Source organism: Musca autumnalis, unplaced genomic scaffold (assembly GCF_047663935.1).
Source record: "Musca autumnalis isolate F117 unplaced genomic scaffold, ASM4766393v1 scaffold_2, whole genome shotgun sequence".
NCBI lineage: Eukaryota > Metazoa > Arthropoda > Insecta > Diptera > Muscidae > Musca > Musca autumnalis.
Window position 1 is genome coordinate 99,545,459 of NW_027411755.1, and position 26,884 is coordinate 99,572,342.

The 26,884-nt window shown below is 35.5% G+C and overlaps 1 protein-coding gene across 4 annotated transcripts in view; it reads left to right on the forward strand.

Moving 5' to 3' along the window:
• Positions 1-26,884, forward strand: part of Utx (Utx histone demethylase) — a 420,122-nt gene that overhangs the window by 270,957 nt on the left and 122,281 nt on the right. For 3 of the 4 annotated variants that reach the window (XM_073968616.1, XM_073968617.1, XM_073968618.1), the window contains 3 exons: positions 15,128-15,506; positions 15,567-16,300; positions 16,351-16,478. In XM_073968616.1, the coding sequence (XP_073824717.1) occupies positions 15,128-15,506; positions 15,567-16,300; positions 16,351-16,478 (1,241 nt within the window). The remainder of the gene's footprint in view (positions 1-15,127; positions 15,507-15,566; positions 16,301-16,350; positions 16,479-26,884) is intronic. The other variant, XM_073968619.1, reaches the window with a different exon arrangement.

Sequence of the window (26,884 nt, forward strand, 5' to 3'; positions counted from 1 at the left end):
AAAGATTACAGTTGAAATCTCCCGTGATTACTACCTCATTGAACCCAAGTGTAACATTTTCTAAAACATTCTGAAGGTGATCCATCCCGATAGTATTATTTGGTCTATATATACAACCAATGAGCATTTTCCTTGAATTAAACGAAAGTTCAACAAACATAAATTCAATGAGGTCACCAACGACAGATTTTAATTTAAACTTTGCCTTTAGTGTATTTTTCGCAAATATGGCAACACCCCCTCCACGACGTTCACGAGCAGACCTAAATACAGTGTATCCTTTAAGATTTACTAAACTATTAGGTATTGTGGAATGTAGCCAAGTTTCAGAGATGCAGATTACGTCTATATCTGAGTTCTCAAAAATGTATTGAAATTCATCAAGTTTATTTACTAAACTCTGTGAGTTGTTTTGTCAGAACTCTAATAAGAGTTCTGGTAACGTCCTTGGAATATCTGTTTTCATTATACGTTTGAATCATTTGATGAAACAGAAGATAAAATAAACAGTCATCAACGGCGCATTTATATATTAGTGCAAAAAACATAAAATTGAAAAAAATATAAAAAAATACGTATAGTTTAAATAAAAAATGGAAAAGGGATATCAAACAATAATTAAGAAATATAATATGAATCTTGTAGGTAGTCATCATGAACAGATATTCAGCAAGGTAGCTATGCATGAGGCACAGGTCTGGATCCATCGCTAAGGGTTCGAAATTCATCGAGTATTTTTTGATGAAAAATACACATAGGCTCGTTGCTATCAAGACGTTTTATATACACCAGGCCACGAAAAGTATATGCTGCTTTAATGAGACCCTTTTTCTTTAAATGTATTGCTTCTTGGAGATATTGATATTGTGTTTGAAATATTTTCGTTGATATAATATTGGGCGTTTGATCTAAACCCAATAGAACTTAAAAGCAGAGCATTATTATTTTGATTTTTAAAGGTGGTGACTGATTTTAAGTAAAAATTTTTGTCATAAGGTGACATAACCTGGACAAGGATTAACCCACAGGAGAGTTGTGTTTTTAGTATTGTTTCGGTTATGAAGGCAATGAACTGCAGATATTTTGAAAAATATCAATCAAGTCTTAATAATTCTGATAGGGAATTCCATTAACCCGGATTTCTGAGGCAACGTGCGAGTTTTCTCGCCTTAGGAGTTGCATTCTGATGTCTTGAATATCAGCATTTAGGGCAGCAGTTTCATCTGTAGCTTTTTCCAGTTGAACAACTCGATCATTAATATCATTAAGATCCACCCTGAGTTCACACAACCTTCTGTCTAGTTCGTTCAGAATTCTTGTCACACACTCCTTCAACATAGAGTTAAACCGATCCAAGAACCGATCGTCGAGAATCTGAATTACACGGAAGGGTGAATCGGAAGAACGTGGGGTCTTGGTGGTGTTTCCGAGTGGAAGGCTCTCCCTTACACGTTTTGGAGCCCTGAAGTTGCGTATAGCGCTATCAGTATCAGCAAATGCATTTAGTAGTGTGATATCACCATGGTTAAGCTCACTCATGTTTGAATTAGTTTAGTTTTGGAGTGTGTGAGTGATAAAAGAAAAATAGGACACAAAGACAAAAAAACAGGATGACTCAAAAATATTCGTATTGTTTTTAATAATTTAAAGTTTGTTTGTAAAGTACACTTTTAGGCGGAAATATAACCTTTAAAATGTTATTTCACAAAATTAATGTTAATGTTTGAAAAGCTTTTAAAGTTCTTTTTTAACAGACTTTTAGGTAGGACCGCGATTAAGTTTTTTGTAGTTTATGGTTTTTGACACTTTAAGTCAACAAAATATTGCCAGACACTCACTGCTCTCATTTACTGATTTTTCTCTTTTATTATTCTCTCAATGTGTTTTGTTTTGTTGATTTCATCGATTTTTGTTTCTTTTTTATTTGTCATATAGATTAACGCACAAAATAAATCCGTATTTATTTAAAACGAAGCTTTCTTGCTAACTTTTTTGTTTTGTATGTGATACAGGGTGCACTAAAGTTAGGTTTTGTGTACTTTAGTATTAATATAAACGATTTTGTAACGAAAAAAGTCAGTTTACTGGAGCTTGTAAAAACACGTCTGCTCACTACACAAGAATTTATGGAAATAAAAAAATAAATTAGAGGTATGTTTAAATAAATGCAAATTTTTTCCCGATAACACAAAATATTTAGGTTATACAATAGACACGCAGGGCATATGGAGTGATGAAAATTACTTAGAAGCTATAAGGAATTGTCCTATACCATACAAATTACAGTCTATGCAAAGTTTTCTTGTATTGTGCACCTGTTTCAGGGTTTTTGTGCAATATTCCTAAATTTTAGGCAAATCACGTTATGATTTAACGAGGAAAGACAAAAGATTTGGTTTCAAAAAGTTAGAGTTAGAAACATTTGAGTTATTAAAAGAGTAGAAGATGTAGATGCACTAACCCGATCACCAGATATTATGATTATAAAAACTAATACTTTTGATGAAATTTGTTTGTCGCAAAAAAATCAAAGATTTTAAAATTATTAAATTTAAAGAACAAATACAGACATTAGAACATAAATCTCATGAACGGAGAAATAACTTTCTTTTCAAAAAATTTAAGTCCTGTACATTGCTTTTTTGCGTAAACAAACTTTTATAATTGATCAAAAAATGTTATTCGTTTACTCATATAAAAAACAATGAAATGAAACCATTAGATGAATATTTTAAATACTGTAGTCGATCAGATAATGATATACAACATGTGATGGTGGCTACATTTTTCCCTGGAGCCAACGATCAATTAGAACGTGAGAACAGAAATTTAGGGTCCATGACTGCAAAACTGATAGATAACGGGAAAGTAATATTTGGGACAAAACTTCAGAAACCGTTGAGTTAACTTTAGATAACACCTGCCTTAGAGCAATTACTGAACATCCCAACGTGTTGTTGTTTGGTGTAAACCAACAAAGGAAAATTTCAGATCAAGGTAGAGAAAAAATGATCAATGAAGACGAATCGATTAAACAAGGTTTATATAATAGACAAAGTGCAGCACAACAATACACTAAAATTATACAGACCACAAGAGAAAACAACTGATACTGTACAAACAGTTAATTCAACATAATTTACAATGCTCACAGCAAACCGAATTGTCTCCTAATTAAGTTACACAACAATATTCAGAACACACAACAATATGTGGGGCGAACCAGAAATAAAAGGAAAAGGCAGCGTCTGATCGAGATTCGGCGGCAGCAAACAGGGTTTGCACTCCATTGGAGCGGCTGAAAATTAGATGGAAAACTATAAACCCTTCAGAAGGCCACGGGAAATCACTGAAGTAACTCTCCCATGAAAATCATACAATATGAACAACCAACAAAACACACGGCCCTCAGTCTTCGGCCAGTAGAGGGTCCTAAGAATCCCCGGAGGTAAAAACAAGAAAACACTGAACATTGGAACATGGAATGTCCGAAGCTTGTATGAGTCTGGAAAACTTAACAATACTATCAATGAAATGAACAGATTTAACATAGTTAAACATGGTGGATGGAATGTCACACATTTAAATCCCAAAATGCGTCAATATACTCCTCAGGAAATATGGAAGGGACACACAGAAGAGGTGTAGGTATCATCGTTAGCAAAAATGTTGCTGGCTGTGTTGCTGGATTTGTTCCAATGTCCGATAGGTCAATGATGATAAAAATAAAAGGAAAACCGCTTAACTTAAACATTATTCAAGTATACGCACCCACATGTGATGGAAACACAGACGAGGTTGAAAAATTCTATGACGAAATCAATGAATTGCTAAAAATGACGAAATCACATGAAACTACAATAATTCAAGCCGACTTCAATGCCAAAGTAGGAAGCGAAGAGGTATGCGGTATTACAGGAAGTTTTGGTCTCAGCGAAAGAAATGAAAGGGGTGACAGATTAATACAATTCTGTCAAGAGCATGGAACTACAATCACTAACACACTATTTCAATTACACCCCAGAAGGCTTTATACGTGGAAATCACCACAGGATAACAGAAATAATATAGTGCGTAACCAAATTGACTACATTATGATAAATAAAAGATATAGGAGCTGCGTGACCAAATGTTCAACTTACCCAGGAGCAGACGTGCTATCGGACCATAACCTTCTGATGTTAAATATCCGAATAAAACTAGCAACAATAGGAAAAAAGAAGACTAGGGTCAGAATTAACTGTGAGAAACTCAATGATCCAAAGGCACAATATGTAAAATTACTGAAAACTCCCTTGGAAACTGCAATAGAAAAAATAATGAGGAATGGATGACCAATGAAATTTTAGAGCTTCGAGCAGAACGCAGTAAATTTAAAAACATGGATTACGAGAAGTATTGGGAAATCAACAAAGAAATTCGAACAGCAACTCGTGCTGCCAAAAACACACTGTTAAATAGAAAGTGCCAAGAAATTGAACACCTACAGAATGTGCACGATGATTTTAATCTTCACAAAAATTTAAAGAAGCGGCCGGAATTTATAGGAAAAATATCACCACAACGCTTATTGATAACAACAACCAGCCAATTCTTGAAACAGAACAAATAAAGAGCCATTGGCAAAAATATATTGAAAAATTGTTTACAGATGAAAGCCGATCCAACAACGAAAATGTTAATATCAATATTGCTGGAAATCCGATAACGGAGTCTGAAGTGGAGCATGCAATTATAACGCTGAAGGACAAAAAATCAACAGGACCTGACCAAATACCTTCCGAAGTGTTGAAGCTAATAGTTGGACGCAATATACAAATACATATTAGTAAAACTCTTTAATAATGTATATGATACAGGCCAGTACCCACATGACTGGTTATTATCGACCGAAGAAGATGCGTGCAAGGAACTGCAGTGAGTACAGACTGATTAGCCGCATGTGCCACATCCTAAAAATTTTTCTAAGAATAATACACACAAGAATATACCCCATATGTGAAATGCTATGGGAGAACCACAATTTGGATTCAAAGAGGGCATGGGGACGAGAGAGGCTTTACACTCCATGCAGATACTGGTGCAGAAGTGCAGAGCTGTCCAGAAAGATGTTTTCCTTTGCTTCATAGATTATGAAAAGGCTTTTGACACCAAACCATCATAAAGGGCAATGTAGAAGGAAAAAGAGGAAGAGGCAGGTGAGAATTGAGCTGGCTGAAAAACATACAAGATTGGACAGGCTGCCATGATTAAAGAAGCATGATTTCGGCGGCAAAAAATAGAGAGCTGTTTATGCCTGTATAATATAAAATAAAATAGCATAACACATTTATAATAATATTGTATGATCGCTTATATCCGGATAACGGATTTGCAAATAAAGAAGAAGAATACAAATGATGATAACGTTCCATAAGGCAACTTTGGCGGAAAGAGTCAGGACAAAAATACCCCGCTCGCCAGCAAAAAATAATTGTGAATAGAAAGTAATAAAGAACACTAAATAAGTAATTTTAAATCAACAGTGTTTCCCTTTAATAAACTTAAGGCTACTTCAATATGTATGTATAAATATGTTCCTATTGAACATTCTCCCCCATGTTGAACCGGATCGTTCAAGAAAATGTATGTGAGGTATATGACTTCTCAAATTTCAATGCAAAGAGCCAAGTAGCTGATAGTGTGATGGTGAATGGAAGTCGATTTTATTAATTGGGGCGGGCGTCCAATATCAATAGCTTTCAGCTGTTGGTGTAATGTGATGAGTGCAGCAGTATGCGTTTCATAGGTGTTATTCAATGTTTTTCTTAGCAAGAAAAGATAATTGGTCGAAATTATTGTGGTCAGTGCTTTGATTGTCTTGTTTTCGTAATCGTTTTGAGTTTGGTCCTTCATCACTCTCGTTCTCTGACGGTTGTAGATATTCTTTTTCATCTTCTATTTAAGGAGCGAACTTATTTATAGCTCGTTTGAGTTCGCCGTTCCGTGTCTTTACATCAGCTACACGGACGGCTCCGTCGTTGCCCTTGTATATTCGGGTTATTCTACCAAGTGGCCACTGCATTCAAGGCATGTTATCTTCCTTAACGATGACCAATTGTCAATGTTTGGATATGGTGTACTCCATTTTCTCCTTTTTTGCAGAGTGCTTAAATATTCTGTAGACCAGCGTCTCCAGAACTCATGCTTAATCTGAGAAACTATTTTCCACTATTTCCAAATGCACTGCTTTTATGGCAAAGCAGACAAGCACGGCAATGTAAACCTTGTGTGGTCTTTTGCCTCGTATTTTTTAGTGGACCCATAATGGCCCGCAATAGTCGACGCCGGACACAAAAAACGGTCTTGCAGGCGTGACTCCGTTCGGTGGGGTATTCCCCATGATTTGATTGTATAACTTCGGTTTTGCTCGGGTACACCTCACACAATGTTGCGTGACTTAGCATTCCCTTTGATAATCCAAAACTTGTGCCTTGATGTGGCAAGTAATAATTGGGAGCCACAGTGGTCATTCTCCTTATGAATCATGTCAATTATGAGCTTCACAATCGGATCGTTGTATGGTAACAACATCGGGTGTTTTGTGTCGTATGCTAAGGTTGCCTCTTTCAACCTGCCACCATCTCTTAGTATTCCTCTGTCATCTGGAAACGGAGTTAAACCGTGTATTGAACTTGACTTGTCCAATTCTCCATGTTTTCTCAACTGCTGGATTTCTTTCGTGAAATCCGATACCTGAATAGTCTTGGCTATTAGTTGCGTGGATTGATTCAATTCCATGGAAGACAACACTTCAGTCGATTCTCCACGATTGTGTTCTTTTACCGTTTCACAAAATCGCAAGACATAAGCGACAATTCGTTGTAGTCGACTAAATGAGTTCTTGTGATTGATTCCATAGATCATATCCTGGAACCCTTTCTTTGAGAAAGGTTCCGGCCAGAGAGATTCGCTTCCGTGTAGAAATGTGGGCCCATAAAACCACATACGATCTGGTTTCATCCCTCTGGATATAAAATCTGCAGAATTATCTTTTGTCCCCACATGTCGCCATTGAGTGCTAAGCGACCTGTCTTGGATTAGTTTCGCCTTATGGGCAACGAACGTCTTCAGCGTTGATGGTTCAGAGTTTATCCAGTACAACGTGATCTGACCAAAAGATAGTCTTTAGATCTCCGTAACTCAATTCTGTATTGACCTTTGAGGTGAGTTTCGCTCCCAACTTAGCGGCACAAAGCTGCAACCGCGGCAAAGTGATCTCTTTTATCGGTACAATTTTTGATTTTGAACAAAGAGGCCTAACTATATGCCTCCCATCTGCCAACTGCTCCATATGCCTTTTCTCAAGCGTCCACAAACGTATCGATCTCAACCTTTGTTGGTTTCTCTCCATCAAACATGTGTCTGGATAACTTGAAATCATCTTCAGACTCTCTCGGAACTACAACCAATATGCCGCCATTCGTCATATGCCCCAGATCCTCCAACTCTGTCATAGACTTCGCATACTGCTCGCGAAGACTTGCATCCTTTGATAAGCGACGTTCCAACGCGAAGAATCTGGAGGCTGCAATATTCAATGACTCGAACATCTTCTCTGTACCATCTGCAAATTATAATCGCACCACAAATCGACCATTCTCATTGACTGTTGTATGTTGGTTGAAGTGATTTTCACACTTTTCGTCTGCTAGGGTCAACTTTAACATAATTTTGTTCCCAAAACTTCTTCAACAACTCTTCCAGACCACTTTCATCTTCTCCAAATACTGCACACGTAACGGTTCCTGCTTCGGCCTGGACCTTTCCACTAGCAATCCATCCTAGTTTCGAGTTCTTCAATACAGGACGCTCTTTGGAATCCGAATCTCTTGCGATAGAATCAGATTGAAATAAAACTGTGCTCCAAGCAGTACGTCGATCCTGCTCGTTTGGTAAAAGTGTGGATCCGCTAGCTTTACGTTTTCTGGAATAGGCCATGATGTGACGTCGATGCCAGTGCTTGGTTGCAGTGGAACTATGTTTGGTAACACAAAAGCATCTAGGCGAGTCCAAAAAATTGCTAGCTAGTCACTGAAGCTCCACGTTGACTCTGTGGTTTTCGGTTCTTGATTTTCCGCCAACACCTTCGATACAGAGAGACGCTTGAATTGGTTCAATACCCAGTCTCTGCACTAGCCGTTCTGATACCAGATTAATCTGTGATCCGGAATCCAGAATCGCTTTAAACTCATAGCTCCTTCCATTACTGGCCTTGATGGCCTTGGTTGCTAGAAGTACGTACGACTGCGCTCTATTCGCCAATGCTGCTGAGTTGACATCACTGTAGAAGTGTATTGTGTTTTTGTTAACACTTCCTGCACGTTTCATGTGTACAAGTTTCTGCCTGATGATTCTCATTAAAGCAATTCAAGCAGATTTTGTTTCAGAAAACCATTTCTGTCTTTCGAGCGCTGTCATTGCAAAGAATTGTTTGCAATGATAAATGCGATGGTGGCCGTTTTTGCATTAGTTGCACTTGCTAGTCATCTTCCACTGATGTTATGGAGGAAACAGTCTTGTTTGAACCTTTCTGAGTTGTTGCCATCTTTTCAATCGATTACATCGACTCAAATTGCTATTCCAAAAATGCCAACAGTTCTTTCATGGTAGGAACCTACTTTGGCTTCGTTAGTGATTGCATAAACCGTATGTACAGCGTATGCTCTAACTTCTTCGTAATCAATTGGATCAATAGAGCAACCCTGGACGACGATCCAGGTTATTCAGGGCTAGCATGCATTCCCTTGTCGTGTTATGTAGAGCTTTGGTTGAAGCTGTGGAAGAGTTTCCATTTGGCTGATTTAGAATCCGTCAAAGCTAGATGACTTATGAGTTTGTCAGCTCGCTCGACAAACTGGTTTTGAGGACATTGAGAAGAGGCTGTTTGTCTACCATCTCCAAAAACAGTTTATAGAACTGACGCCACTTTAAACAATCTCCATTGAATTGAGGGATTGTTACCTTTGGTAACGGCTGTGAGTTGTGCGCTACCAAGTCGATTTCCAGATAAGGTGCACTTTTTACATTGTCACAGCATTTGTCTTTTAGGACTGCCAGTTTTATCACGTTATGTTGAACTGAATCTTCTAGGCTATCGTAGCTATCTTGATTTAGCCCGATTTTCGAAGGGTTCTCAATCGGCTGCCAAATTTCTTCGTACAGATCTTTGGTTTGACTCCACAACCTTTTGATCGTCTCTTCTTTGATTCCGTAGAATTGTTTTGATTGTTCCGCTTCGATATTGTCCAAGCTCTGCAGATGGCGACTAAGGCCAGCCATTCTAACTTTTATCCTTCTGCCCAATCCCTCAAGTTGGGCTGGTTTTCCGCAAAGTCTTCCAGAGCACCGTTAGCTCACTACGCTGGCCTATGTAAAACTCCTCCGTTCTTCTGTCCAGCGGACCCTTCTTTATTGTCGACACGAATTTGTCGAAATTATTACCCCTTACTTACTGCATTGATATATTTTCCAAAACCACTTTCGGGTTTGCTTGCTGGATTTATATTTTTTAAACTTTGTTGTTGGTGTCTTCATCACTTGCAAGGTGAAAGCTGTCTCTTTTTTAATCCAACGATGCGTGTTGAAGCACGAAGGGTGTGTATTGGATCAGGAAGGATGCGAGGATGTGTATTGTAGCACGACGAATGTGTGTTGTATCATGTCTTCTTGGAATTGTTAACTGCTGGGTACTTCGTGTTTCCGATGAATCGGCTAGCTTTGGTTAAACTATCCCTGTTTGTTCTAATTCCAGACGACTATGGTTACTTGATTTCCGGTTGTTTGATTTGCAGATGATTCTGGTGAATAGAATTCCGGATGATTCAAATCGCGTCCTTCTTGAGTAAGGAACACCACTTCTTTGAATAAATTATTTGCAGGAAGGCTTCTTCTTTTGGATGGATGCGACCTTCTGATGTAAGGTACGCTTCTGGTTGCTGTAAGGACTATGTTCCTTATTCTCACAAATAAGTGTTTTAACTTCCTTACCACTGGTAGGGGGAAGTAAGAAATTTTTAAGTGAGATCACGTCGGGGTCACCAAAATGTTTAGTAATGATATAAAAAGGCAGATGTACATAACACTTGAATTCTGTAAACTTAGATTGCTTTACAATTTCTTGTAAACTACCCAGAATCTTAATTTTTACTTGCTATTTATACAATTTTGATTAACATAATGATTAATTAGGAAGGTTGGCGTTTTTTGTTTGGGATGACGACTTATATTTTGTTTTTCAAAATAGTCAGGCTTAATCCCATAGTTGTTGTTTTAATATTTTATTAAAACAACTTTAATTTATTAGTGGGAAAAAATTGGCGATGTTTACCAAGGGGTAAGGCAGGGAATACTATAGTTTCAGATCTCGCCACAGATCTTCATCAGTTCCCTTATTTCTTGTTTTTCAACAAGAAACTTTTTATACCCAAGTGTCAATTGCTAGCTCAAATAGATACGTGCGCAAAGAAACACTCTGATCGAGAATTTCTTTGGCACTACCTAAACTCTAGCAACTTCACTTGCAAACAAATCCAAATTTTTCCCACTGCTATGCGTTCGTCGATTCTCGACGAAAAAGCACATAACTAATTTGTTGGTATTGCATACTACAGCAATAAACAACATTTTGACGGTGCCCGGTCTCACAATTAGGAGGGTTGGCGTTTTTTGTTTTGGATGACGACTTCTATTTTGTTTTTCAAAATAGTCAGGCTTAATCCCATAGTTGTTGTTTTAATATTTTATTAAAACAACTTTAATTTATTAGTGGGAAAAATTGGCGATGTTTACCAAGGGGTAAGGCAGGGAATACTATAGTTTCAGATCTCGCCACAGATCTTCATCAGTTCCCTTATTTCTTGTTTTTCAACAAGAAACTTTTTATACCCAAGTGTCAATTGCTAGCTCAAATAGATACGTGCGCAAAGAAACACTCTGATCGAGAATTTCTTTGGCACTACCTAAACTCTAGCAACTTCACTTGCAAACAAATCCAAATTTTTCCCACTGCTATGCGTTCGTCGATTCTCGACGAAAAAGCACATAACTAATTTGTTGGTATTGCATACTACAGCAATAAACAACATTTTGACGGTGCCCGGTCTCACAATTAGGAGGGTTGGCGTTTTTTGTTTGGGATGACGACTTCTATTTTGTTTTTCAAAATAGTCAGGCTTAATCCCATAGTTGTTGTTTTAATATTTTATTAAAACAACTTTAATTTATTAGTGGGAAACAGATCACATCAGTTCCCTTATTTCTTGTTTTTCAACAAGAAACTTTTTATACCCAAGTGTCAATTGCTAGCTCAAATAGATACGTGCGCAAAGAAACACTCTGATCGAGAATTTCTTTGGCACTACCTAAACTCTAGCAACTTCACTTGCAAACAAATCCAAATTTTTCCCACTGCTATGCGTTCGTCGATTCTCGACGAAAAAGCACATAACTAATTTGTTGGTATTGCATACTACAGCAATAAACAACATTTTGACGGTGCCCGGTCTCACAATTAGGAGGGTTGGCGTTTTTTGTTTGGGATGACGACTTCTATTTTGTTTTTCAAAATAGTCAGGCTTAATCCCATAGTTGTTGTTTTAATATTTTATTAAAACAACTTTAATTTATTAGTGGGAAAAAATTGGCGATGTTTACCAAGGGGTAAGGCAGGGAATACTATAGTTTCAGATCTCGCCACAGATCTTCATCAGTTCCCTTATTTCTTGTTTTTCAACAAGAAACTTTTTATACCCAAGTGTCAATTGCTAGCTCAAATAGATACGTGCGCAAAGAAACACTCTGATCGAGAATTTCTTTGGCACTACCTAAACTCTAGCAACTTCACTTGCAAACAAATCCAAATTTTTCCCACTGCTATGCGTTCGTCGATTCTCGACGAAAAAGCACATAACTAATTTGTTGGTATTGCATACTACAGCAATAAACAACATTTTGACGGTGCCCGGTCTCACAATTAGGAGGGTTGGCGTTTTTTGTTTGGGATGACGACTTCTATTTTGTTTTTCAAAATAGTCAGGCTTAATCCCATAGTTGTTGTTTTAATATTTTATTAAAACAACTTTAATTTATTAGTGGGAAAAAATTGGCGATGTTTACCAAGGGGTAAGGCAGGGAATACTATAGTTTCAGATCTCGCCACAGATCTTCATCAGTTCCCTTATTTCTTGTTTTTCAACAAGAAACTGTTTATACCCAAGTGTCAATTGCTAGCTCAAATAGATACGTGCGCAAAGAAACACTCTGATCGAGAATTCCTTTGGCACAACCTAAACTCTAGCAACTTCACTTGCAAACAAGTCCAAATTTTTCCCACTGCTATGCGTTCGTCGATTCTCGACGAAAAATCACATAACTAATTTGTTGGTATTGCATACTACAGCAATAAACAACATTTTGACGGTGCCCGGTCTCACAATTAGGAGGGTTGGCGTTTTTTGTTTGGGATGACGACTTCTATTTTGTTTTTCAAAATAGTCAGGCTTAATCCCATAGTTGTTGTTTTAATATTTTATTAAAACAACTTTAATTTATTAGTGGGAAAAAATTGGCGATGTTTACCAAGGGGTAAGGCAGGGAATACTATAGTTTCAGATCTCGCCACAGATCTTCATCAGTTCCCTTATTTCTTGTTTTTCAACAAGAAACTTTTTATACCCAAGTGTCAATTGCTAGCTCAATTGTGAGACCGGGCACCGTAAAAATGTTGTTTATTGCTGTAGTATGCAATACCAACAAATTAGTTATGTGCTTTTTCGTCGAGAATCGACGAACGCATAGCAGTGGGAAAAATTTGGATTTGTTTGCAAGTGAAGTTGCTAGAGTTTAGGTAGTGCCAAAGAAATTCTCGATCAGAGTGTTTCTTTGCGCACGTATCTATTTGACACTTGGGTATAAAAAGTTTCTTGTTGAAAAACAAGAAATAAGGGAACTGATGAAGATCTGTGGCGAGATCTGAAACTATAGTATTCCCTGCCTTACCCCTTGGTAAACATCGCCAATTTTTTCCCACTAATAAATTAAAGTTGTTTTAATAAAATATTAAAACAACAACTATGGGATTAAGCTTGACTATTTTGAAAAACAAAATAGAAGTCGTCATCCCAAACAAAAAACGCCAACCCTCCTAAAACAACAACTATGGGATTAAGCCTGACTATTTTGAAAAACAAAATAGAAGTCGTCATCCCAAACAAAAAACGCCAACCCTCCTAATTGTGAGACCGGGCACCGTCAAAATGTTGTTTATTGCTGTAGTATGCAATACCAACAAATTAGTTATGTGCTTTTTCGTCGAGAATCGACGAACGCATAGCAGTGGGAAAAATTTGGATTTGTTTGCAAGTGAAGTTGCTAGAGTTTAGGTAGTGCCAAAGAAATTCTCGATCAAAGTGTTTCTTTGCGCACGTATCTATTTGAGCTAGCAATTGACACTTGGGTATAAAAAGTTTCTTGTTGAAAAACAAGAAATAAAGGAACTGATGAAGATCTGTGGCGAGATCTGAAACTATAGTATTCCCTGCCTTACCCCTTGGTAAACATCGCCAATTTTTTCCCACTAATAAATTAAAGTTGTTTTAATAAAATATTAAAACAACAACTATGGGATTAAGCTTGACTATTTTGAAAAACAAAATAGAAGTCGTCATCCCAAACAAAAAACGCCAACCCTCCTAATTGTGAGACCGGGCACCGTCAAAATGTTGTTTATTGCTGTAGTATGCAATACCAACAAATTAGTTATGTGCTTTTTCGTCGAGAATCGACGAACGCATAGCAGTGGGAAAAATTTGGATATGTTTGCAAGTGAAGTTGCTAGAGTTTAGGTAGTGCCAAAGAAATTCTCGATCAGAGTGTTTCTTTGCGCACGTATCTATTTGAGCTAGCAATTGACACTTGGGTATAAAAAGTTTCTTGTTGAAAAACAAGAAATAAGGGAACTGATGAAGATCTGTGGCGAGATATGAAACTATAGTATTCCCTGCCTTACCCCTTGGTAAACATCGCCAATTTTTTCCCACTAATAAATTAAAGTTGTTTTAATAAAATATTAAAACAACAACTATGGGATTAAGCCTGACTATTTTGAAAAACAAAATAGAAGTCGTCATCCCAAACAAAAAACGCCAACCCTCCTAATTGTGAGACCGGGCACCGTCAAAATGTTGTTTATTGCTGTAGTATGCAATACCAACAAATTAGTTATGTGCTTTTTCGTCGAGAATCGACGAACGCATAGCAGTGGGAAAAATTTGGATTTGTTTGCAAGTGAAGTTGCTAGAGTTTAGGTAGTGCCAAAGAAATTCTCGATCAGAGTGTTTCTTTGCGCACGTATCTATTTGAGCTAGCAATTGACACTTGGGTATAAAAAGTTTCTTGTTGAAAAACAAGAATTAAGGGAACTGATGAAGATCTGTGGCGAGATCTGAAACTATAGTATTCCCTGCCTTACCCCTTGGTAAACATCCCACTAATAAATTAAAGTTGTTTTAATAAAATATTTTGAAAAACAACATAATGATTAATGTAAACTAAGCATTAACTAATAGGAAATAAATCGAGTTGTTTATTTGGGTTATTGGCCTGCAATGAAATTATACTGGGTCAGTTTTTGCTGACACTAACGAGACTACATTAACTTATGAAAGAAAAGTAAAATAATTAAGTTAAGTAAACATAAATATGTATGTATAAATATGTTCTTTTTGAACACATATCTCTTCGGAAGAGATGCTCACTTAACGGAAACCAATCAAAAGTTCTACTCTATGACATGTTAAGAATTTATATTTTTTTTATCAAATTTTAGTTATTAATTCTTCATAACCGTACTTTGACCATTTCCAGTTAATGTCAACTTATTGTTCTAAAATTTAATATTTTAACGATGTTTAGTTTTAAATTGTGTAATATTTATTTGTCTAAACGTATCTGTGTATGATTTTTTTTATGGTAGTACGATAAGTAAAACTGATTTTATTTTTCACAGTTTTCTGCTTCTACTTTCCTTTATGTTGCAGTTCATGAAACTTCGGAAAATTTAATTTTTTGTGCATATTCGTATTTTTAGGCACAAGGACCACCTCCGCCGTATCCAAGTGCTACAATAAAACGTTTGAAAGACAACGATGGTTTGCAACATCAAACTTTAACCCAACCACTCAAATCATCGTTATCGAATGAACAATTACAAATGCTAAAGTATTTACAGCAAAAGGAGGGAATTTTAAATGAACAAGAGCAAATATTGTTTCAACAATTAAGTAACCAACAGAAGTCAATAGAAAGACGTCAGTTTCTGTCTCAACGAAGTAGCACAAATAGTATGTTTTCCATTGAAAAATCTCAGTTCTCCGTAGTAAATTCGCAAGGTTTAAGTGACGATTCACACGCGTTGAAATGTGAGGATTATGTTTCTAACGATCCATTTCCGAACCAAAATGACCTGGGTATGTATGACTATTGCGTTCAGCTTAAGTATGGCTAAATGAAAGATTAACATATTATAGGCGTCAGCGAACAGGAATTGCAAGACATTTTATGTGAAAAAGATTTACCTTCTTCATTTACCGATGATATTTTAAAGACTTTCAATGATGATACGATTGGTATAAAGGATGAAGTGGGAGTAAATATTAATGAACCTATAGAAAATGAGTTTCGGCTTGATAAGGTACAATCTATTACTGAAAGTGATATCTTGAGTGACGAAATAAATAAAGTTTGTGACCTAAGCGTTGATATTCAAAAGAAAAGTGGATTTCATATAAATATGGACTCCAAACAAATAACGGCGACAGTCAAAAGCTTATCTTTGGACGAACCACCTCCACCATGTTCAATTTTAAGTAACAACGCCGTACCCCCTTGTCCTCCGGATTGCCCCCCACAGCGATTAACAAGAGAACAGCTATTACCGCCAACACCATCAGTACATTTAGAAAATAAAAAGCATGCTTTCAGCCCACAATTACAAGAATTCTGCCTCAAACATCCGATAGCTGTTGTTCGTGGACTTGCAGGTGCATTGAAATTAGATCTTGGTCTATTCTCTACGAAAACTTTAGTTGAAGCTAATCCTGATCACAGCGTAGAAGTAAGAACGCAGGTTCACCAACCTCCTGATGAGAACTGGGACTCCTCCCAAGCAAAACGTGTTTGGGCCTGTATATCACATAGATCTCACACAACTATTGCAAAATATGCCCAATACCAAGCATCAAGTTTTCAGGACAGTCTAAAGGTAATTTACAATATATGTAATGTTTTGCTCTTACTGTATGTATATTTTAGGAGGAGCGTGACAAAAATGGCCCACAAGGACTGCAACCCATGTCAGATTCTGACTCTAAAGATTCATTGAGTAGTGCGTCTATTAGCGGAAAGAAGAAGAAAAATAAAAGTGGAAACAAAATGTTAAGGTAAGATATGTAACAAATATAATGTATAATGTTATAAATATATATCTTATGTTCTGCATCTTTTCAACAAACTAACTAGGATAACAATATAAAACATTGTTTACCCGAGCACATGAAATGTTTTTGGGAAATGCATAATTTATTTCTAAAAAATTTCTTGAAATTACTAACTTAAATGAAACCACGTTTGTTATAAATGCTTGAATAGTTGCTTCTATCTTTATTTCGTTTAGAAAAAAGAATGAACTAATACGATATATTCATCATGAACGCCTTAATTTAAAAGAAATTACTTGAAATAGGTTCAGAACTGTCTTAGCCATACGAAATGGCAGGCGTCAATTTGTTAGAAAAAGAAAAACTATTGCTCTTCCGAGGTTTACAAGAATGTATTACGGTGTAACATTCATAATACAGCTGTAGTAGGCGGGTGCATATGTAATCTTAACACGTTCGCGGACGTGAATGCTATAGCATTCCGATGCAAAATGACGTGAATGCTATAGCATTCACATTGTCAGCCAATTTTTGTTCATTTACTTGTATACAATCTTAAGTTTTGGTTATTAATATACATAATACGATTTATTTCAACAAGATACATTCTATAATAAATAAAAATAGTAATAATAATCAATAATTAATAAATAAAAACAAAAAAACTAATTTCGAAAATAATTGGGTGTCATGTTTTTCACCTCTCTGAATTTGCTTGCGTCCGCGAACGTGTTAATATAAAAAAGAGCTTAGTTATAAATGGGTAAGTGACTGGCATATGTATCGTTGGCTGTGTGTTGTTGTTGGTGTGTAGGGGTGAGAGAAGGCTGGGTTTTTGGAAATTCGAGCTAGATGGGTACAAAAAGTACTATATGGGGTACCATTTGTATTTGCAAACGGGCAGAGCAAGAATTCCGAAATTTGAAACGAGGTTCACTGATGGAGAGTTACAATGATGTACCACGTACACCGATGTAAGAAAAGTTAAAAAATTTGGTACCAATTGTATATTTTGAACGGATATAGCTACAATCTTGCAATTTGGTATTCTTCGTTTATGTTTACTGACAATTAGTTTTCTATCGCATTTCTAATAAATATTATTCTTATTATGTAAAAACGGGTCTTCACAACAAAGATTTTGTATAATTTAGATAAATAATTATTTATTTGAGTATATACATACTAGTAATGTATATAATTTTTTAATATTGCAGCAAATACTTAACCTAAATCACAGAACAGTGTGAACTTAAACGATAGCAACTGAATATTGCAATTTAGTATTGTCTTTATCCACTTTGGTGTTAATAGAGTTATATATTCTCTCTTGAATTCCGAAACTTCGAGAGTACATACATATATCATTTATTATCTCTTTTTTTCTCTGTCAAGTATTATTACATTAGAGAAATTAGCATTATGTCCACTCTCTTTTATATGTTGAGATAGTGCTGTGCTTTATTTTTCTTTTCTTACGACTGCTTTATGTTCATTTATTCTCAAAGCATTGTTACCTGTTAATTTCGGTATGAAGGGTACACTGTAAACTGTTTGGTTTTGTTTTTTGTTGATTGTTGGTGTACTGTAACACCAGAAGAAGTTGGTTTACTGTAACAGATTGTTTTAATTTCGCTGTTGTCTCTGATAATTGTCATATCTAAATACGACAGTGTATTGTTGTTCTCCACTTCTAAGGTAAATTGCAATTTAGTATGGTATGAGGTGAGAAGTTTTAACGTCGTTTCTGTCTATTATTTCAAATATGTTTTCATGTTGTAATTCCTCTAGTGCATCATCCAATAGTGTATCTAGAACGATATCGACAATTGTTGTCGATAGTGGGTTGCGCATTGGCATGCCATATGTTTGAGTATATATCAGCCTTGTTGTAGAAAATTTACTTATGTTGAGACTGAGCTATGGGATATTATAACTCGCGTAGATAATTTTGTAGATATAACATATGTAAAACAATGAGTCTGGTCGGGTATTAACTATACATTCGTAACTTATGCAAATATTAAGATTTTAAATTATAGGGCATGGACTTCCCACAGCATCCCCAAATTCGCAGAAATATGTAACCTATTTTCACCTGGGGTCATCCATGTACATTCTCTACAAATGTTAGTTAATCGGTTTAGCCGTTTTTGAGCTCGTACGTCGAACTTCGTCTCACAGTCATTGTAGGTACATTGAAGTTGAGGCTTTTAATTTAAATATTTACTGGACTGAATAGAATGTACGGACCTTATGGTAAAATATATTTGTTGTTTGTTATTATTGACCTGTTGAGTTCTAATTTTTGTTGACGATCGTTTGGCTTAAGGCCATTAAAAAGCTGTTGATATTTTTGTTGTTAAATTGTTATTTTATTTTTATCCAATATTTCAATTGTCTTCGACAATCATCTTCAGGGATCTGTATTTTAAAAACACAATTTTTCATTACAACAAGTTAAATATTAAATATAACACTATCATATTAAATGAATTTTTGGAAGAGTATCCGTTCCTTTCTAGTGGTGACGTCAAACTAAGTTTTCTTTCGTCCGTGTTTATGCACTAAGTTTCTATACATATGCGCACAGTGGTTTGTATCTGATTTATTCGGTATATTAATAATGTGTAGCATCTCTAAAGTAAAGCGTCTTTTACAGTTATTTTCCGTTGCTAGTATCTCCACATCTTTCAAATTGGGTTTATGTCCAGTTAATGTACAATGCGCTCCTAATGCTGTCTTCTGTTCTACAGGTTTGTCAGGTTTTTGATCGGACTTGTGTCCAGTCTTGTCTTCAGTTTGGTTTTTGTCGTGCCAACATATCCTTATGGCATATGTTGGTTTTGTCCCCATTATATCTTATATATTAAATTGCATCTGTCCTCTTTTTTAGTCGTTGTTTTTGTATTGCTGAACATATTCTTAACATTGTTATTAGTTTTTAAAGCTAGTTGGTAGTATTGTCTATTATATGTGTTTGATTTGCAGAGCCGCTCGGAAAATCCAGGGATGTACGTTACTGGTTTGTATCTTCTTCCTTCTTCTGTTTCTTTCTTTATATGCTTCGTTTTGAAATGTTTGATTAAATCGTTAATGGTTTTGTGTGGAAATTCATTTTTGGTCAGTATTTGGCGTATTTTCAGCTCATTTGCGGGATGAAATTCTGGGTCACTTATACTAAATATTCTATTGATGAAGTTTGTAGCTGTGTTTATTTTTGTACGTCGTGGGTGTTTGTAATGAAAATTTATCAATCGTCCAGATGCCGTTGGTTTTTGATACCAATCTAACTTAATAGTATTGCCTTGTCGAATAATGACTACGTCCAAGTATGGTAATTTATTATTTTCTTCGAGTTCGTGCGTAAATTGTATGCTCTTGTCAAATAAATTTAATGCTCTTAAAGTATTTTCGACTTCCGTTCTCTTCACTATACAAAATATATCATCTACGTACTTCGTTAATAACTTTGGTTTCGTCGTCAATTTTTTTCAATGTAGCGTCTAATAACTCCTCCATTACTATGTCTGCAAATATACGGGTGAATTTATCGAAGAACAAATAGGTCGTAAAGGTGTTCAATTTTTGTGGACTTTCGTCAACAAAAATTAGAATTCAACAGGGCAACAATAACAAACAACAACATAACACACGTTAGGCACACCGCAAAAAGCAAAGAGTAAGAAAGAAGAAGTTTTTTAAAAATGCATTTATACAAACAGATAAAAGACAAATATGACACAAACACGATCAACAACACCAAAGTATATTCCAAACATAACAAGAAATCATCATGCTTGAAAGCATCAACAACATTCCTCATTAAATGTAGAAACTTTGGAATAATACCAAAATTGATAGAAAACACAACAAAACACACATACAACATCTTTAAAACAAATGACAAAATACCGCCAAATTTGCTGTCAATCTTAAAAACGTACAACTACAATTTCCACATAAAAATCTTAAAACTTCTAATACAACAAAAACATAAAGAAGTCCACAATAAAAAAATTAGACTTTCAACAACAAAAGAGAAACTTCACAACGTAATGGATGAGAATGACTTTAATATTTACATGGAGAGCGAAAATATTCTTCGTATGAAATATGACAACAGCAACAAGACGAGAAACTTCAACAAATATCAAGCACTGAAGCAAAAAGAACAAGCAGCACTTAACATACAACAACACGACGAGTGGTTCACTAACAAAACCAATGTAAACATACCTTACGATGTTCAGTGGCTGTTGTTTATGGGACCGAAGTATGCTTTGCCGACAACAAAAACAAGCTTCCCCTTACTAAATGTAATCGCAGAGAGTGAAGATTGCATTCAAACATTGGACAACAAAGAAGAGCAAGAAAATGCCAGAATAAAAGTAGTCTCTCTCATCGACGACCACTTAAAACATAACAAATTGAGCATTAGAGATAGAATCATAATTGACACAGTGGGTAAAACAAAACGATTTATAAAAGAAAACAAAGACATATTAATATTGAATGCAGATAAGGGAGGGAAGACCGCACAGTGTTGCCTCGTGGACAAAAATCAAAAATTGTGATGTTAACTTTTACATATGTTCACGATTTTTTCTTACAGTAAACACATCCCATACAACGAATCTGAAAGAATTTTGTCGATATGTGCATCCATAATGAAGTTATAGCCCTTGAAATATGAAAAAATATTTCCCAGCGGTAATCACATGAAAATTAGACACTTTTTAAAATAACATTTTCTAAAAAGTTTGATGATAAAATTTTCTTCTTCTAATAGTTTGGCTTAAGGTCATAAAAAATTAAAAACAGAACATTTTCGGTTTTTAGTTTTTATTTTTAATATCCGATATTTCGACTATCGTCGATAGTCATCATCAGGGATTTTATTCACTTTAAAGAGAAACAAATAACATTTTCTTACATAATTATATAAAACAAATCATATAATAATTACATTGTATTGCAACTAATTGTTGTTAAACTGCTACCGTTTTTTCATCCTCGTCTGTTGAGAATAACTTGCCAACTAAAGTTTTTGATGCTTTTCTATTGTGCTCCTATAAATCTGCGCACAGTGTTCCGTGTCAGACTTGTAATTCATTCTGTTTTCTGCAGGTACATTGACGATATGTAACATTTCTAATATAAATCTGCGTTTGTAGTTGTTCTCCTGAGCCAAAATATCTACATCTTTGAAATTTGGTGTGTGTCCTTCTTTGGCACAATGGGCTGCGAGAGCCGTTTTCTGCTCTAGAGGTTTGTTTTTAGCTTTTTGATCTGATTTATGACAGCTGAGCCTGGTTTTGAGCTTAGTTTTTGTTGTTCCAACATATGTTTGTTTACATATGTTGGATCCGTCACCGTTGCATTTAATTTTATAGACTACATTCGATTTTTCTTCACGTGGAATTTTTGATTTTATTTTACTAAAAAAGTTGTTGTTGGTGTTGCTGCTTTTGAAAGCTAATTGATACTTTTCATTATTATATAAATTGGAGTGTGAAAACCTCTCGGAAAAACCTGGGATATATGTAGATCTTTTGTATATTTTTTCGACTTTTTGAACGTTTTTGTCAGATCTGTTGTTCTCTACATGTTTAATCAAACCGTTGATAGTTTTTGAGGGAAAATCATTCATTTTTAGAATGGTTTTAATTTTCATTTTGTTTTTGGTGTGAAACTTCTTGTCACTTATGCTCAATACTCTGTTAATAAAATTTGTAGCCGTATTGATTTTCATTCTGCGAGGATGTTTTGAGTGGTAGTTGATGATCCTACCGGAGGCAGTTGGCTTTTGATACCAGTCCAATAATAATATATTATTCTGCCTGTGTATTATGGCGTCAAGGTATGGCAATTGGTTGTTTGATTCACCTTCCATGGTAAAGCGTATTTGTCTGTTGAAACTATTTAGATCGTTTAATGTGTTTTCTACTTCGTCTTTTTTAATCACACAAAATATGTCGTCGACATATTTTGTTACAAATTTTGGTTTTATGGTTAGTTTTTCTAAGGAATCGTCGAGAAGTTTTTCCATTATGATGTCTGCGATAACTGGAGATATTGGTGATCCCATTGGCATCCCTTTAAGCTGCTCGAATACCTTGTCCTTGTATAAAAAATATCTTGCATCCTTAATGCATGTAGTTAATATTTCAATGAAAAGGTTCATTGGGATGTGTGTGTGGTCCTTAATAATTGTCCAATTTTCTTTTATAGTATCGATCGCTAAGTTAACTGGGACACTTGGGAAAAGGGAAACGACGTCGAACGATATTAACATTTCATCATCTTCAATACTTTGTTTATTTATACTTGATTTGAAATCTATCGCGTCTTTAATATTGTATTTAGAATTACTAGTTAGTACTTTTAGAATATTTGCCATATACCTTGAAAGTTCGTATGTCGGAGAATTTACGAAGGAACATATAGGGCGCAAAGGAGTTCCATCTTTGTGGATTTTAGGCAGTCCATAAATTTTTGGTGAAAGGGAAGTTTTACTTATTAGTTTTTGTTTTTCTCCTTCAGTTATAACATTAAGATCAAATAATTTTATTACAAGTTTATTGTTCTTTTTTTTGCAATGACGTTGTAGGGTCTTTCCTTACGCGTTTATACGTGCACATGTCAGATAATATTTCGGTCATTTTTGACTCGTAGTCTGTTTTTGAAAGAACCACTGTTTTTCCGCCCTTATCTGCATTGAGTATCAATATATGTTTGTTATGTTTTAAGAACGTTGCTGTTTGGCCCACTGTATTCAGAATAAACCGATCTCTTTTTCCTGATGTGCGGTTTCTTGTGTGTTCGTTCATAAGAGTAACTAGGTTTATTCTGGCTTTCTCTTGTTGTTCCCTATTCTCCAACGTTTGTATACAATCTTCTCCTTCTGCTATTATGTTAAACAGAGGGAACGTTGTTTTTGTTGTGGGTAAAGAGAATTTTGGCCCAAGAGAAAGCAAATTAAATTAAAATTAAAAGTTTTGGATGGGGATTTGATGGGTGGGCTATAAATATAAAATTTTCGTACAAAAAGTTGATATCAACAGCACGTGGGCAATGTACCGTTATCAAGAAATCAAAATTTAAATTTGATAAAAAAAATTCAAATTCTTATTATTTAGTAGAGCATATCTTTTGATTGACACCTATTGCCACCTCGGCTCTTGTTTTCCGTTAATTGGCCATCTCTTCCAAATAAAAATGTGCAAAAAGTTTCTGCCCATCCCTGCAACCTTCTGAGATATATCGGTTCAGATTTTACATTACCCCCATATATATATTTTACCGATTTAGCTATAACTCGGTCAATTTTAATCGAATAGCCTTCAAATTTAATACGTGTTATTTTCTTAGGCCCCTGAATAGCTACACTGATTTTCACAAAAATCGGTTCAGATTTGGATATAGCCCCCATATATATCTTTCCCCGATTTTGCTATAACTCTGTCAATTTTAGTCGAAAAGCCTTCAAATTTTACATGTGATATTTTCTTATGCTCCCGAGTAGTTTCACCGATTTTCGTAAAAATCGGTTCAGATTTGGATATAGCTCCCATATACATATATCTTTCCCCGATTTTGCTATAAATCCCTCAATTTTTGATGAATAGCCTTCAAATTTAACATGGTATGTTTCCTCAGGCCACTGTTCAGTTTTACCGATTTTGATTTGATTTCGCAAAAATCGGTACAGATTAGGATATAGGCTATAGCAAAATCGGGGAAAGATATATATGGGGACTATATCCAAATCTGATGCGATTTTTGTGAGAATCGGTAGAGCTACTCATGGGCCCAAGAAAATATAACATATTAAATTTGAAGTCTATTCGATCAAAATTGACCGAGTTATAGCAAAATCGGGGAAAGATATATATGGGGGCTATATCCAAATCTGAACCGATATGGACCAAAGTTGAAATTTTTCATTACTATGCCCTTATAAGTACTTGTGCAAAAATTCATCAACCTAGGTCAACTCCTTCTATTTTTGTCCACTTTTGTATGGAAGCGGCAGCACTGTGGACCGTGGCCATGTATAAAAATGATTATGAAACTAAAATGAAAAATATTCTACAAGACATGTGCACATACAGAAGACAAAAAAGGGATCCAACTACGGCACTGCAAAATAAAAATAATAAATTAATTGACAAATTATACAACATGAATGTTAAAGACGCTATCGAGAAAAACAAATTAACAACAAACACAGCGATTGCACCGAGGATTTACGGCCTCCGAAAGTCCACAAAGATAGAACACCTTTTCGACCTATTTGTTCCTCGATAAATTCACCCGTATATGGTCTTTCAAAATATATTGTGGAGATACTTAAACATCTAACAAAGGACTCGACATTTAACATTAAGGACGCGTTAGATCTTAGAACTTAAATTGGAAATATAAACATAAACGACGATGAAATCTTAATATCCTTTGACGTAATTTCTCTCTTCCCAAGCGTACCGATAAATTTAGCTGTAAAGACGATTAATGAAAAATGGGATGTACTCAAAGAATGCACAAAAATACACAAAAGATTTATTTTTAGAAATACTGACTCTTTGCATAAAAGACTCACGATATTTCTTATACGAAGACAAGGTGTACGAACAAATAAAGGGGCTTCCCATGGGTTCTCCAGCGTCACCGATAATTGCAGACATAGTAATGGAGGAGTTATTAGACCCTAAATTGAAAAAACTGACGACGAAACCAAAGTTATTAACCAAGTACGTAGATGATATATTTTGTATAGTGAAGCGAACGGAAGTCGAAAATACTTTAAGAGCATTAAATTCATTTGACAAGAGCATACAATTTACGCACGAACTCGAAGAAAATAATAAATTGCCGTACTTGGACGCAGTCATTATTCGACAAGGCAATACTATTATGTTAGATTGGTATCAAAGATCAACGGCATCTGGACGACTGATCAGTTTTCATTCCAAACACCCACGACGTACAAAAATAAACACAGCTATAAACTTCATCAATAGAATATCTATATATATAAATGAGCTTGGTGATAAGTGATTGACTGACTGACTGACTGACTGACACATCATCAACGCCCAGCCAAAACGGCTAAAGCTAGGAGCTTGAAATTTAACCAGTGGGTCACTGTTGATGCAAATGTGCGAGATAAGGCCGGGTTTTAGAAAATTCGTCCTGGAACCACAAAAAATGACAACAACTTTTGTTTTTCCTTATTTTTCATTACTATTACGTACTTATTCACTTAGTTGGCCCTCTGCAAGACATGTGTAAAATTAACAATACCATAACTTCTTGATATCGTAAGAGATCACACATAATTTCAAATTTTGTAGTTTACTTCTAGGCGCACTTATTTTATCGTAAACCACTAAATAATAGAAAGACAAGACATTTGTTATCTTCCATTGCAACAGATGTCGCAGTTGGTGATAATGGTGTATAAACCAGGGTTTCGGAGTCGAGGTATTTTTGGCTCGACTCCGACTCCGACTCCAGGCGAGTTTTTTTCACGACTCCGACTCCGACTCAGACTCCGGGTCGACTCCGAGAGTGACTCCACTAAAAATGAATAAAATGTGCAAAAATGTTTAACTTTTTCCTATATTTTGGCCTATATAGGCTAATGTGTTAGTTTTTCCTTACATATTCATTAGAAAGGGCATTCGTTCGAATACATTCGAACATATCAAAACTGTTTCTGCCGAATCTTACATTGAAAAATAGCAAAGTTAGAAAGTTTTTACACGAGTATATTCTGGAAGGAATTCTTCCGCGTGAGAAAATCTTTAAGCTTTCAAAATATGTGAAAATGATGGGGAAATACAAATCGTAAGGCCGATTTCTAGAAATACACAGTTTATATGCTGCATACAAAATAAAATAAATTGTTCCCATCCAACGCTTATACTGAGGCAATATTATTCCGATCGACTTAAAAATTTGACCATTTCTGAAATTTATAAATAGGGATCACCCCTTAAACTAAAATTCAGCGCTCACATTTTGGACTTTGGTGTGGAGTGGATAATTTTATTGAAATATTTGAGATATATTGTTTACACCACTCAGCACGTAGGCAGATGAATGTTTTTTGGATCTGAAAAGTTAGCAAACGATGAGATTTCGTGCATGAAAATATTCTACACAAACGTTGCTAGGAAATTTTTATATAGGGTCGGTCCACTAGGACAAGAATTCGACATTGTCATGTTTTCATTGTCCTTTATCAATTTTACCCGATATTTTCTCATGAAAACTCTATAATTATGTATTTCGTTGAATTTCGTATGCTATTGATTGTGTAGAAAACTCGGATACACAGAACTATATCTGTTCCTGGTGGACAGATCTGGTTATTTGAACGTCTACATCTAAATCCCTCA